An 11,931-nucleotide genomic window follows, 5' to 3' on the forward strand; every position below is an offset into this window, starting at 1 on the left:
GGTCTGAGCTGAACACAAGTCTAATTTGACTTGTGTCCTACTCAAGACATCCACTAGGTGGCAGTTTCCCATGTTGCAGGTGTGGTACCTAAGAGGCTTAAAAATAAGCCTCTGGGGGCAAGCTTGCAAGTTATAAGACGGGACCGGCTTTGAAAGGTTAGGGCAAAATCTCTCTGTAAAGAAAGAGATAAGAAGCTCCCTAGGGAAGCCTTCTCTTCTAAAGGCAAGGGGAAGCCAGGAACCTGTTTAAAGAAGTTCATATACCTTAAAATTAATAGAAATTCTATACCTGTGGGAGATACTGGGTGCTCACGACTCAGAGATGGACACAGCAAATGCAATCTCTCTCCAAATCCTTCCTTTAATGTCAGGTAGTGCTTCAACCCAAACACACACAGGATACATACTGTAGAGAAAAGGGACCTGAGGGCATCTGAGTCATGCATGGTGTGGTAGGTACAAACCTTGGCCCAATGCAAAGGAGCAGTCAAGGGCCTGGAAGAAGGATGGTACTCTCTTTCCCATCTCCATTTCTCTTTCCTATTGGACTTACACTAAAGTCCATGGAAGAGAAAGAGCTTTCAATTAGTGGAACCAATGAGGGCCCAGGGCCTTGGAGGGTAGATTTGGTTGTACAGTATTACAAAATATATTTAAGAAAAAACAGCCCAGGCCTCCCAGTAGCCCAAGTGTCAGCTGGTCCAGTGGCTTGACCTCTACATGTAGGTGTTGGACAGAGAAGGGGGAGAGAGTGATTGCTGGGCACTGGTGTCAGTTCATGATGGAGCAGCATAAGATTTTCCCTGCCCTGTGAACATGTACATAAACATAGCCCCCTCCCCTCAGCCCTGCTCTGCTGCAAGGAACTGGCTGAGAGTAAGTGACAGCTGGGCACAAAGTGTTCAGTGAGACCAGTTATGGGGTCTAGTGCAGTGAAGTCAGTCATTCATTTAGGACCTGTTTTCACACAGGGGCAAGGAAAAACCAGAAACTTCTATCTCACCCTTTAAACTGGGACATTCCAACCTACACAATTACCTGTAACGTGTCTCAGCTCAAAACAGGCAGCTTCTGCTAAGGTTTGAAGTACAGAAAACATATAATGCAGCTCTTCTCTTAGTCCAAGCTCTAGCTTTTGGCCAGACTGTTGCAGAAGATTTCTAATTGAGAGGCAGAAACATCTGCAGTGAGGAAGGCAGCTATTGAAAGAATTCCAGGAGCATGAGACTGAGTTTGCAGAGCTGAGTGCCATCAGTTTCCTTTTCTACTGATATCTTCTTCCTTCAGCGCAAACTTCCTCTTTAGGACCTCAGAGATAAGGAGGGCTGGGTCTTCCTCCTTCAATAAACTCCGGTTCCTAGAGACACAATAATAGCTTGTATTTATTGAGTACTTACTCTGCCCTGGGCAGTGTTTTGTGTGTTGGAATACAATCTCATTTAATCCTCACAACACTCTTATGAGGTAGGAGCTACTACAATCCTTTTACAGATGAGGAAACTGAAGCACATTGAGGTTATGAATTTACCCAAAGTCATTAGTCACTCAGTAAGTGGTGAATCCACAGTTCAAAACCAAGCTTGCTGGTTACAAATCTCATCTCTTAACTAGACATGGCTTTGCTGTTTCCTAAAATGGCTACAAAATGTGGGCAAACCTGTTGGTATTGGCCTGTGGTGGCTAAGCTTCTGCTCCCACCTTCTGGCCCTATCTTTTCTTAGCAGCATTTCCCCAGGTCAGCAGGGGAAATGACTGATGACTCTTGGCTTTTCTGACATTTATTCGTTCTGGGGAAAAGGTGTGCTGAGGATTTACTATTACCTCGTCTCCCTGTCAGGGAAACTGAGAGGTTTTTTATAAGCAATCCAGAATTTATAGTATAATGTTCACATCATAAGGGACCCGTGGGAACAAAACCAGTTTCAGATTAGGGTAGGTTCAAATTACCTGATAGCATCAGGTATTTTCCTGGAAAATAGTTGCTTGAAATTCTAGTGAACTCTTACATACATACATCCTCATGAAAGCATTTTATTGGTCATTATGCTAGATGTAAAGGCCAAGATTGATTATTAAACCTTGAAAACAAAAAGAGGAACTGCCTTCAGTTTGTCACATTTCTGAACCCTGAAGATGGCGCTACTTTCCCGTTCTTAGTCATCAAGCCAGCTCCTTAGTCATCAACCCCCAGCTCCTTCTATCAACAAAGGAGGAAAGGGCCCAGGACACAAGTGAGAGAAAGGGCTTGGCAGTAGGGGATCACAGATCTAATATGGTACAAGAGGCAGGTATAAGAAAGTTGGAGAGTCCAATCTATAAAACATTGACCAGAAGAAAAAGGCTCAGTGTGGCCCCAAGGCAGCAGCAGCAGCAGCAGAATTTGGGAATGCAGGAGACCAAAGAACTGCGGGTCCGTATGGCCAGAGAAGGAAGGTAAAAGTAACTTTCCTACAGAATCGACTACCAGGACCCTTGTCTAGTTTTCAGAAGAAAATGGGGCCACAAAAGGATCCTTGTGCGAGGTGAGTCACTATTCCTTTAAGAGGAACTTCGTCAGCTCAGGAGACAGCCCTCACCTCCCCACCCCCCAAAACAGCTTTTTAACTGCATTAACAAATACAGCTGCACATCTGGCCTCTGGATTTTGAGGTCTGGATGTCAAATATTTCAATGCCCAGGAACCTGCATTTGAATAAGCTCTTCTGGTATGTCCTGTGCGGTAGGGAAACACTGCAAGGTGGTGACTCCCTCAGGCTGGAGCTCTAGGGCTTCTCTGCTAGATGAGTTTCTCATGGTAGGTATTTCCCACATCCCCTTACACTGACATCAGAAACACCTAGAGCTCTACTCCTTGGGGGTTCTGCTTTGTTAAGTTTAAGGTATATTTTTTTAAATAAATCTGAGCAATTCTGATAGGCAGCCAGGTTTAGGAACTACCTAGGAGTCTCAAAAGCCTTGTTCATAAATCTCTGAATTTGCAGGGCTGGTTTGAATAATGGACCACTGTGTTTAAAGGAAATGTTCCTTTCACCAAATAAGTCTACTTTTTTGAGATACTAAAATAACTATTATGCAATTATGTTTTGAAGGGTGGGGCATGGGGACACTTGTCACTAGCAGTATGAAAACTGAAGTGGTGAAGCCCCTCTGGGGGACAGAAGCTGGATTAGATGAGCCTTCTTGTAAAATCCCTATTAGTCTAACAACATTTGGTTGGGTTAGGTCACCCCAACCAAATGTAAAGTGTTGCTCTTTCCTCAAACTGGGGACCCAGGCACTAGCAAGCAGGCAGCAAGCTTTGTGAATGAAGTAACACATGACTACTATTGAGGACTTACTATGTAAGTACTTTCTATTAGATAATTGGCCACAGGCAACTTGAACAATAAACAGATCATCACAGCTCCTTATAATACACTTACAGATCTTGGCTCTGCTTCACCCGGTGAAAGTCCTTTAGGATACCCATCATATCTGCAAAGCTGCTGGCCTTGGACAGAGAGACGCAGTCATCTTCTTCAGACGAGCTGCAGGTAGCCTTGTGTTCTGGTTTGCAACATTCAGGGCTGGCAGAACAAAGCAGGGGGACTGATGGAAGCTCAGGGACCTCTACCTCGGTCTCCTCGGTGATGTCACTAATGACAAAGGAAGTTGTAGAGTGGAATGAGGATCCAAAACAAGGTAAGGGAGAAGAGACATTTGAACTTCCTGGAGATAAGAAATCTGGCGTTAATGAAGCCGAAGCTGAAAGAGAAAACAATAGGCATGGATGGACATTGGGGCTAAAATACAGCAGTTACATCTCCCTGCAAGCACTGCCTACCAAACATTCATTTCCTGCGCTGACACCATGACATCCTGGGTTCCTCCACTACCTTCCCCTCTCAGGATCTCAAGAAGATGTAGCAGTACTGGGCTCTTCCAGTGTTCCAGGAGGGCAGAAGAAAACCACCCCATAAGGGCCTTGCCTCCTAAAAGCTCCCATTCTGCAGTGGGCTGTGGAGTGACAGCACTCTTTAGACTGAAGCAACAGTGCAGAACCAAGGCCTGAATTTGTCCTTTTCTCTAATTAGGCCAGTGCTTCTGACTGTGCTCCTTTGAATCCAGCTATCTGTGACTGAAAGAATTGGTCTGAAGCAAAAAACCAGAGTGGTGATGGTCCTCCTAGTGCCCAGATTTTAATGGATAGAATTTCCTCAATTTCTAAGTTTCTAGGGAACATTCTAGGGACAAAAAAGTAGCCAACAAATATAAATGGAAAATTCAGGTCCATTTCCTCTATAAAACTGCCATATGAGGGAATTAAATACATGAAGATTTCAAAGAGAACACCGTGATTTTTATGTGTTCTACCAACTGACAAGGTTTGGGAGCTATGACTACGAGTCAGTGAGGAGCAAAACTGAGAATGGGAGGAATATGAGGGTTAAACACTGAGCACCTTGGGAGATGTACTTCCTGCATCTGGTCATCCCATTCATTTCCAGTGGTTCTGCCTTAACTGCAGACAGAAAGGTGGAGGAATGGGTGGAGGGTCTCTGCTGGAAAAGGCAAGGAAAGGGGAGATAGGTGCTTACAAAGAGGAATGTCTCTTAGTTGTAGGGAATGCTTATTTCTCATATTGAAAAGGAAAGCCATGAGCGCTCATGGAAGACATGATCTTAAAGACACTTGGAAGAGAGTGTTGGTTTTTGTGGCCAAGGCGGGGAATCTGCCTGGGGCCCCAGGTTAAGTGAAGATTTTGTTCCTAACCCAACCAGTCAGCCCCAAAATGGCTGACGGAAACCATCCAAAGATTGTAACAGGCTAGCCAGGCCTCATGGCAACCTCAGAGCCCTAGGCCCAAACACCCCGAACCAAGGACCATCCTTATCCCTATCCTGTCCAAAAGCTAAGCAAAAAGGAACAGCCTGCTATATCCTGGTCCTAGCTCAGGGGCTCTTACCTGCATCAGCTGCCACTATTTTAGCAATCTGGCTGCGCAGGTGGCTCAGCTCCTCCTGCAGCTCTGTGGTGCGGCTGAGGGCTGGCAGGGCTGGCTTCTTCAAGGCCAGGAGCCTCTCCTCCGACCCACGGAGGTTGGGCACTGAGGCATTGCGCTGAATGACGATCAGAGGGCTGGGCTTCCAGGTGTGCCTCAGGGGGCGTGTATCGCTCCTGGACCAGGGAAAGACAGTGTGTCAGAGAGAGCGGGCCATTGCACTGCTTCCAAAATTCCTTCAACCACTCCTACACGAGTAATACAGCCAGGTTCTGCTCCCACTCTGAGCCCACAGCTCTCATTCCTGTTGCCCTCCACCTCTCACTCTTCCTGCTGCCTACCACCTCATCTGGGAAGAAGCTTTTCATTCCCCAGCCGGTAGGCTACTGCCTCCGCTACCTGACCCGGGCATAAGTCTCCTCTTCATCCGCAGCAATCCAGGCGATGTCAGCCAGAGTAGGGACTGGGGGCACATCCCTCAGACAGAGGTCAGAGATGTTGGGCAGGGTCTGTAGGGAAGCAAAATTCATCAACATTTACTGCCTTCATGATGAAACAACTGGAGACTGAGCAAAATACAAAGGAGGAACACCTAATGTGTAGGGAAGTCTTCGTAGAGGAGGTCCCAGTTGGAAATAGCTTGAATAAGAGGCCAGAAGCAAGAGTCTGTGAAATTTCACGTAATTCAGCATGGCTGGAACTGGATTGGTGGGGTGGGGAGTTGGGAGAGCCTGAAAGTGAATTAGGAGCTTGATTCTAAGATCAATAATGAGCCACTGGAAGATTCTGAGTAAGTAAGGATCAGACTTGAGGTTTTAAAAGATTACTCTGGCTACTGGATGGGAAGGTGCAGAGACCAGTCATGAGCGTGTTGTATCCTCCAAGCAAAGCACGGTGGCCAAGAGCAGGGATGGGACCTGTTTTTATATACAATGTTTTACTGGAAAAATGGTCATACCCATTTGTTTAAGTATCATCTGTGGTGGCTTTTAAGCTATAACAGCAGAAGTAAGTAGTTGTAATGGAGAGCAGTATGGCTCAGAGCCTAAAATACTGCGTTGGCCAAAAAGTTCTTTTTTTTTTTTTTTTAAATTTATTTATTTTTTGGCTGTGTTGGGTCTTTGTTGCTTTGCGTGGGCTTTCTCTAGTTGTGGTGAGTGGGGGCTACTCTTCATTGTGGTGCGCGGGTTTCTCATTGTCGTGGCTTCTCTTGTTGCAGAGCACGGGCTCTAGGCGCGCGGGCTTCAGTAGTTGTGGCACGTGGGCTCAGCAGCTGTGGCTCACAGGCTCTAGAGTGCAGGCTCAGTAGTTGTGGCGCACGGGCTTAGTTGCTCCGCAGCATGTGGGACCTTCCAGGGCCAGGGATCGAACCTGTGTCCCCTGCATTAGCAGGCAGATTCTTAACCGCTGTGCCACCAGGGAAGCCCTAGTTCAGTTTTAAGTAAAAAATAAATGACATTTTTCATTTTCACCAAGAACGTTATTGAATGTATTCACTAACCCAATGAACTTTTTGGCCAAACTAATATTTACTCTCTGGCTCTCTGCTGACCCCTGGCTAGAGCAAAGGGGTCTTCAGTGGTATTGGCCAGAGTTACTTTTTAACAGATGCCCACGGCCTAAGAGTGTCTTGCCTTCTGGTTGTGAGAATACAGGTGCAAGGACATGGACAATCTGTTACAGCAACAGGAAATCTCTCCTGGCAAGCTCCTTACAACACCTTTGTAGCTAACTGGGATCTACATGTTAAGGCAACAAACACTGTTAGAAGCAAACTTGATAATCTGACTATTTAGATTTAAATAAAAAAATAATTATACAAAAGGAATCATAATGTAACTCCTTAAATTGCTCCTTCACCCAAATGAACAAGTAGGGAACAGAGAGACTGAATGACACCATGTTAAATGAAAAATTAGGAAGGTTCAATTATGTACTTACTGATTACAACAAAGGAAGAACCATGCATTTAGAAAAAGATGGAAAAGAACTACACTAAAACATTAACAGTTATTGTGCCATGACTGTGTGATTATAGGTAATTTGTTTCCCTTTCTCCTTTTTTAGTTTTCATAATTTAATATTTTTATATGGGTAGATTAAAGAATAATAAATCAGCAAGATTCCCTTCAAATATTTAAAGTAATCAATTTACAACAAATCTAGAGATAATTTCTCAAAAATCCACCTATACATGAGTTAAATTCAGATGTTTCTGTTACAGACTGTTTGGTAGGTAGATCAGGAGTTGATAGCTCTGGCTTTTTGATAGGGAACCTGGGTCTCACAGGAGTGAAGTGATACTCCAGGGTTACAGAGGAAGACTTCCACTGACCCAGGAGCTAATGCTAAGATGGGCCATTTAGGGGAAGCCTCCATCTGCTTTCCTTGATTACCCAGAGTGCTCCTCTGTTATTGGCAATTAAATGAGTTAACATATATATAAAGTACTTAGCACAGAGCCTGGCACATCGTATGGGCTCAGTAAATGTTAGCTAGTATTACTAATACTACTCCTGCTCCGTGGGAGCCCGTGCCCTTGATCATCTCTGCCCAGCAGCATGCAGGCAAAGGACTGGAGGGGCTACAGCCGAGCGTGGGGGCAACCCTGACAGACTCACACTCCCTAGCTGTCCTTCCCTTTGCTCCTGATGCTTAAGGCAGCTAGGGCCACTTCCTGCCCTACACAGTAACTGGCAATCTGGGTCAAGGGACAACACCCCCGCAACCCACTCCTGACTAATACCAACCCTGACACCAATTCAGAGACTCCAGATCAAGCTCCTACACAGACTTTGCAGCGCAGCCATGTGACATACAAACTCAGCTCCTTCATTTTTGTTTCGCCCTGGGCCCACATCCTTTCAGGCATATATTTCTGTCTCCTTTGTGTAGGCAGAAAGCTGAAGTATCTCTTTTGTGTCCCAGCTCCCCAAATGCACACACCTTAACTATCTATCCTGGAGCTGATGCTTAACCATTAGCTCTCAGAGGGAGGCAGCTGGGACTAATAAAGTTACTTAGCTTTCCACTGCACGAGGGGTCTTACTTGGGCCAGACAAGAATCTGTGCTGCAGAGTGGGTACTAAAGGCCCCCTAGGCACAGAGGTGAGACTGAAATAGCCCAGTAAAGGAATGGCTAGACTTGGCCAGAAGGAAGAGGATGGGGCATAATGGCCTCAGGGAAACACTGAAAATAGGTAGCTAGAAGAAGTGACCAGGAAAGCAACCTGCCTTGGCAACGCCAAGGAGTCTGGGGCACAGAAGCAGCACCAGCCTCCCGTACACTCTGAGCCTCTACTCTGCCTGCCCTTCCAGCTCACTTACCTCAAAGGATGCCCGGGGACATGGCTTCAGGGGCAGGTTGGTCCCGATTCTTCTCACTACACTTCGAGCAGCCCCATGCGGCTTGTTTTGCCAGATTGGGATGGTCTAGAGCAGAAAGAGACAGGGACGGCCACAACCTCAGAGAACATCCAACTACTGTCCCCATCCTCTCCCCCTGTCCCCTTTAGCAGGGGCCAACCTTCACCTTGGCTAGCCACCTAAGGGGACACCTGCTGCTGTCGAGGCACAGTCAATGCTGGGAGGGTCCAGTGAAAGGGTGAGGAATTAGCCGGTGTAGGCATCAGCCAGGCTGCCCTCCCTTCCCTCTGCACAGAATGATGGAAACACATTGACTCCTTAACTGCCCCAAGATCATAGTTGGTTCTGCCTTGGAGGAGGGGATGGAAGGGAGGACCCTTCAATTCCAGGCCTGGGTTGGGGAAGAATTAACTTGAGAATCTCAGAACTGCAGCAGGTCCAGTGCTTAACCTTCCCCACCACACCCTTGCCCTGGGAATGCCCCTTACCACATTGGCTTCCATTCCCGACATTTCGACTGGCTCCTGCACTTGAAGGACAAGGCAGCCACAGGGCAGCTCTGGAGGCTTGGGGACGCAGGAGGCGTGACGCCTTCATATCAGGCCATCTTAAGGAACCAGACTCCTCTTCCTGTGAAAGACCCCCCACAGGAGACTCAGTGGCCACCACACAAGCCCCACAAAACCAGGCCCTGCAGACCCATGACTAACGCTGAGGCTTCTCTGACATTTCACAGGGGGAGAAAACCAGCCGAAGAGGCTTCCCTCACCCAACAACAAATCCAGACCCTTAAAGGTTCTATTTCAGATTCGCTATACGAGCTTGGCCAACGCTGGGAGCCTTCCTGAGCCCTTAGGTTTCCTGAGGCAAAACTTCTAAAGAATATATACGTATAACTGAATCACTGTGCTGTACACCAGAAACATGACATTGTAAATCAACTATTAATAAAAAAAAATTTTTTTTAAGTTGACAAGAAAGAGAAAACAACAAGCAAACTTCTTAAGATGTAAACAGAGCCCTTTGGAAGTTAAAAAAGCTCATGGGAAAGCCAGAGTTGTAGGTACCATCCAAGCCCAACATTCATTCCTGTGGATAAGATGTAAAAAGGCCAGCATGTGCCACCCAGGCTAGCGCTGCTGGGCCCCCATAAGGGGAAGAGGTAAAACAGACAACAGTACAAAGAACAGCCAACCACCCGTAGCCAAACTGTCTACTGGGCTACAGGGGAAAAGAGCCAAGTGTTTATCCTGGCTCAGCCATCTACTGGCTTAGTAGCCACAGGCAAGTCACAGGAACTTTCTGAATGTTGGTTTCTCCATCTGTAAAAAGGTGACAGGAAGAGCTGCCACTCGAAGTTAGCTTAAGAGTCAATCAGTGAAACGGGATTTTAAAGTACTTAATGAACTGTTAAAGCAAGACACAGATGGGTGGAGTCGCTGCTGACTGGATTCCTCACAGCTGCCCTTGCATGGTGAGCAGCTGCAGTCAATGAGCTCATTCAGTGCCTTGTTCATCAAACACCAACAATACTCACTCTGTGCCAGGCCCTGTGCTGGGCACTGTAGGGGCTATGGAAGGAGTAAGACACAGCCATGCTCTCAAGGAACTCATAATCTAGACGAGAGATAGGACCTGAATACATAATTCTAGCAGAGGCTGAATATCACTGCTTAAGAAAGGCACACCAGGCAGGTGGCCAGGTGAGTTCAGCCCCCGGCCCCAAGGCCCCAAGGTGACTTCAGAGGGGGTAAGAAGGGGAGGAAAACAGCAACACCACCACAGGTCTAGGAAAGGAATGTGAAGAGATATGTAAAGCGCAGAGTATGGTAAGGCCGCAAAGGTAGATGGTGGGGGGTGGGGTGGGGTGGGGTGTTCAAGGGCTGGGAATGCCCTGGGTAAGAAGTCACTGGGGAGCCAAGGGCAGCCTCTGAAGAGGGGCTGGGCTGCGCTGACCGAAGCAGCTCTTTCTGGAAACCTCCCTTGGAGGGTCTCTCTCCTACCGCTAGGAGAGGAGGTATCACTCACTCACTTTACAATACATGAGGAAAAGAAGCTAGAGAGAGGAAGGGACTGGTTTAAGGTCACTCAGTGGTCACGGCAGTAGAAAGTCTGCAGACCCTGCTGCCTCCTGCACGGGCTCCATCTTCTCAGCAAATTCAAGCCTTTTATCAAAGTCCTTTTGTGTGCCGGGCTCTTTGCTGAATTTCAGTGGCTGCCACAAGCTCCATACAACACTGTTTCCCTGTGTTTCTCACTTTAGTCACTGCAGCCACTTCCTCTCCAAACTTACCTCCAAACTCAGCTGGGCCTAACCCTCACACGACAGCCAGGGGACTCTCTCTACAGTGCTAATCATATCCCTGCCATGCTTCAAACCCCCTATGCTTGCTAGAGCCAAGAGGATAACGTCTAGACTCCTCAGTATGGCCGGCAGGCCGTCCCCAATCAGGCCCAACCTCATCTTTCTCTGCCCTGTGTACCCAACTCACCGCAGCCTACAAGGCCTGTCCACTCCGGTCCCTGCACACTTCACAGCCACACCTGCTTTAGCCTTGCCCTCCAGCCACGCTGGCCTTGTCCACACTATTGCCTCTGCTCGAAACACCAGCACCCCCTTCTCCAAGCTCATCCTTAATCATTTCTGGAGCTCAACTCAAGCATCGCCTCCCCTTCTCCGCCCGGCACCCCGCGTTTCCTTCGAGCAGCAGTAACTAGGTAACGGTGTGCTGTGCAGTTTGTCCGAAGGGCGGGGACTTCCCAGGCACAGCCCAGCGCTCGCTCAGTACACAGCAGGCACTCCAGCATTTGTTCAATTAAGACACGGACCAACGAGAACGCCGACTTAGCCTTGAACCCTCCACAAGCGTCTGGCTAGAAGACGCCCCCAGCTCGCTGGCTGCGCCGGCTGGTTCCCACCACCTCTGCGCGCGCACTGCCCCTTCCGACGCTGCTGCCCCAGTGTTTACACGCGGTCCCCCGCCGGAGACGCAGCGCCTCCCGAGCGGGGCCTGGCCGCATCACCCCGGTCCCCGCCGAGGCCGCCGCGCTCGGCGCAGTTCTGCGCCGGGGGAGCCGCCGCGAGGACCTTGCCCGGGACACGCCTCCCCTCCCCCGCAACAGCCCGACCCGACAGGGCCAAGGTCGGCCAAGTTTTCGCCGCAGCTCGGGCGGCCCTTGGACCCACAGGCCCGGGGCCGGGTCCCGGAAGGAGCAAGGAGGCGGCAGAAACGAGAAGCCTCTGGTGCAGCTGGGTGACTCGGGCGAGCAACTGCCCCTGGGGACTCAGTTTCCCCCCTGACATAGTGAGGCGGACGACACGGGCTCCCGCGAGAACCGGCGCGGGCACAGCAGCCGCGGGCACCGCACAGCGCCCGGCACTAGGCCGCGCGACAGCCGGGCCGGAAGGCCGCGCTCCCGCTCCAGGGCGGCGCTCGGACCTAGTCTCACCTCACACTGCGGCTCCGGACTCACTCACCTCACGGCCCCTCCTACCACAGCGGGCCGCCCAGCCTCAACCGCCCTCACTTCCGCTGACCCGCCCCCCGGAAGCGATCCCTAGCAGCTGCGCACCGAGCCGCGGC

At 49.0% G+C, this 11,931-nt stretch overlaps 1 protein-coding gene across 3 annotated transcripts; it reads right to left on the reverse strand.

Annotated features, from left to right (window-relative positions):
* Window positions 1–9: 9 nt before the first annotated feature.
* Window positions 10–11,874, reverse strand: MTFR1L (mitochondrial fission regulator 1 like). Of its 3 annotated transcripts, none has more exons than XM_027109645.1 (7): window positions 11,798–11,832; window positions 8,836–8,977; window positions 8,309–8,413; window positions 5,381–5,490; window positions 4,946–5,157; window positions 3,423–3,744; window positions 10–1,357 (listed from the first exon to the last, which is right to left on the reverse strand). In XM_027109645.1, the coding sequence occupies exons 2-7, from the start codon at window positions 8,857–8,859 to the stop codon at window positions 1,252–1,254; spliced, it is 879 nt and encodes a 292-aa protein (XP_026965446.1). In that variant the 5' UTR covers window positions 8,860–8,977; window positions 11,798–11,832; the 3' UTR covers window positions 10–1,251. The 3 variants fall into 3 exon arrangements, with proteins under 3 accessions (XP_026965446.1, XP_026965445.1, XP_026965443.1); XM_027109644.1 differs by having other exon boundaries at window positions 337–1,357; window positions 11,826–11,874; XM_027109642.1 differs by lacking the exon at window positions 11,798–11,832 and having other exon boundaries at window positions 337–1,357; window positions 8,836–11,775.
* Between the last annotated feature and the right edge of the window lie 57 nt (window positions 11,875–11,931).

Source organism: Aethalodelphis obliquidens, unplaced genomic scaffold, assembly GCF_003676395.1.
Source record: "Aethalodelphis obliquidens isolate GAN/ISIS:26980383/991018 unplaced genomic scaffold, ASM367639v1 scaffold9, whole genome shotgun sequence".
Classification (NCBI taxonomy): Eukaryota; Metazoa; Chordata; class Mammalia; order Artiodactyla; family Delphinidae; genus Aethalodelphis; species Aethalodelphis obliquidens.

Bases quoted from the DNA above. Each gene is read 5' to 3' on its own strand.
- MTFR1L (XM_027109645.1), bottom strand. From the start codon at position 8,859: ATGTCGGGAATGGAAGCCAATGTG. The intron at 8,414-8,835 runs GTAAGGGGCATT...TTTCTGCTCTAG, and splicing joins CGGGAATGGAAGCCAATGTG to ACCATCCCAATCTGGCAAAA. The intron at 5,491-8,308 runs GTAAGTGAGCTG...GCTTCCCTACAG, and splicing joins GTCCCCGGGCATCCTTTGAG to ACCCTGCCCAACATCTCTGA.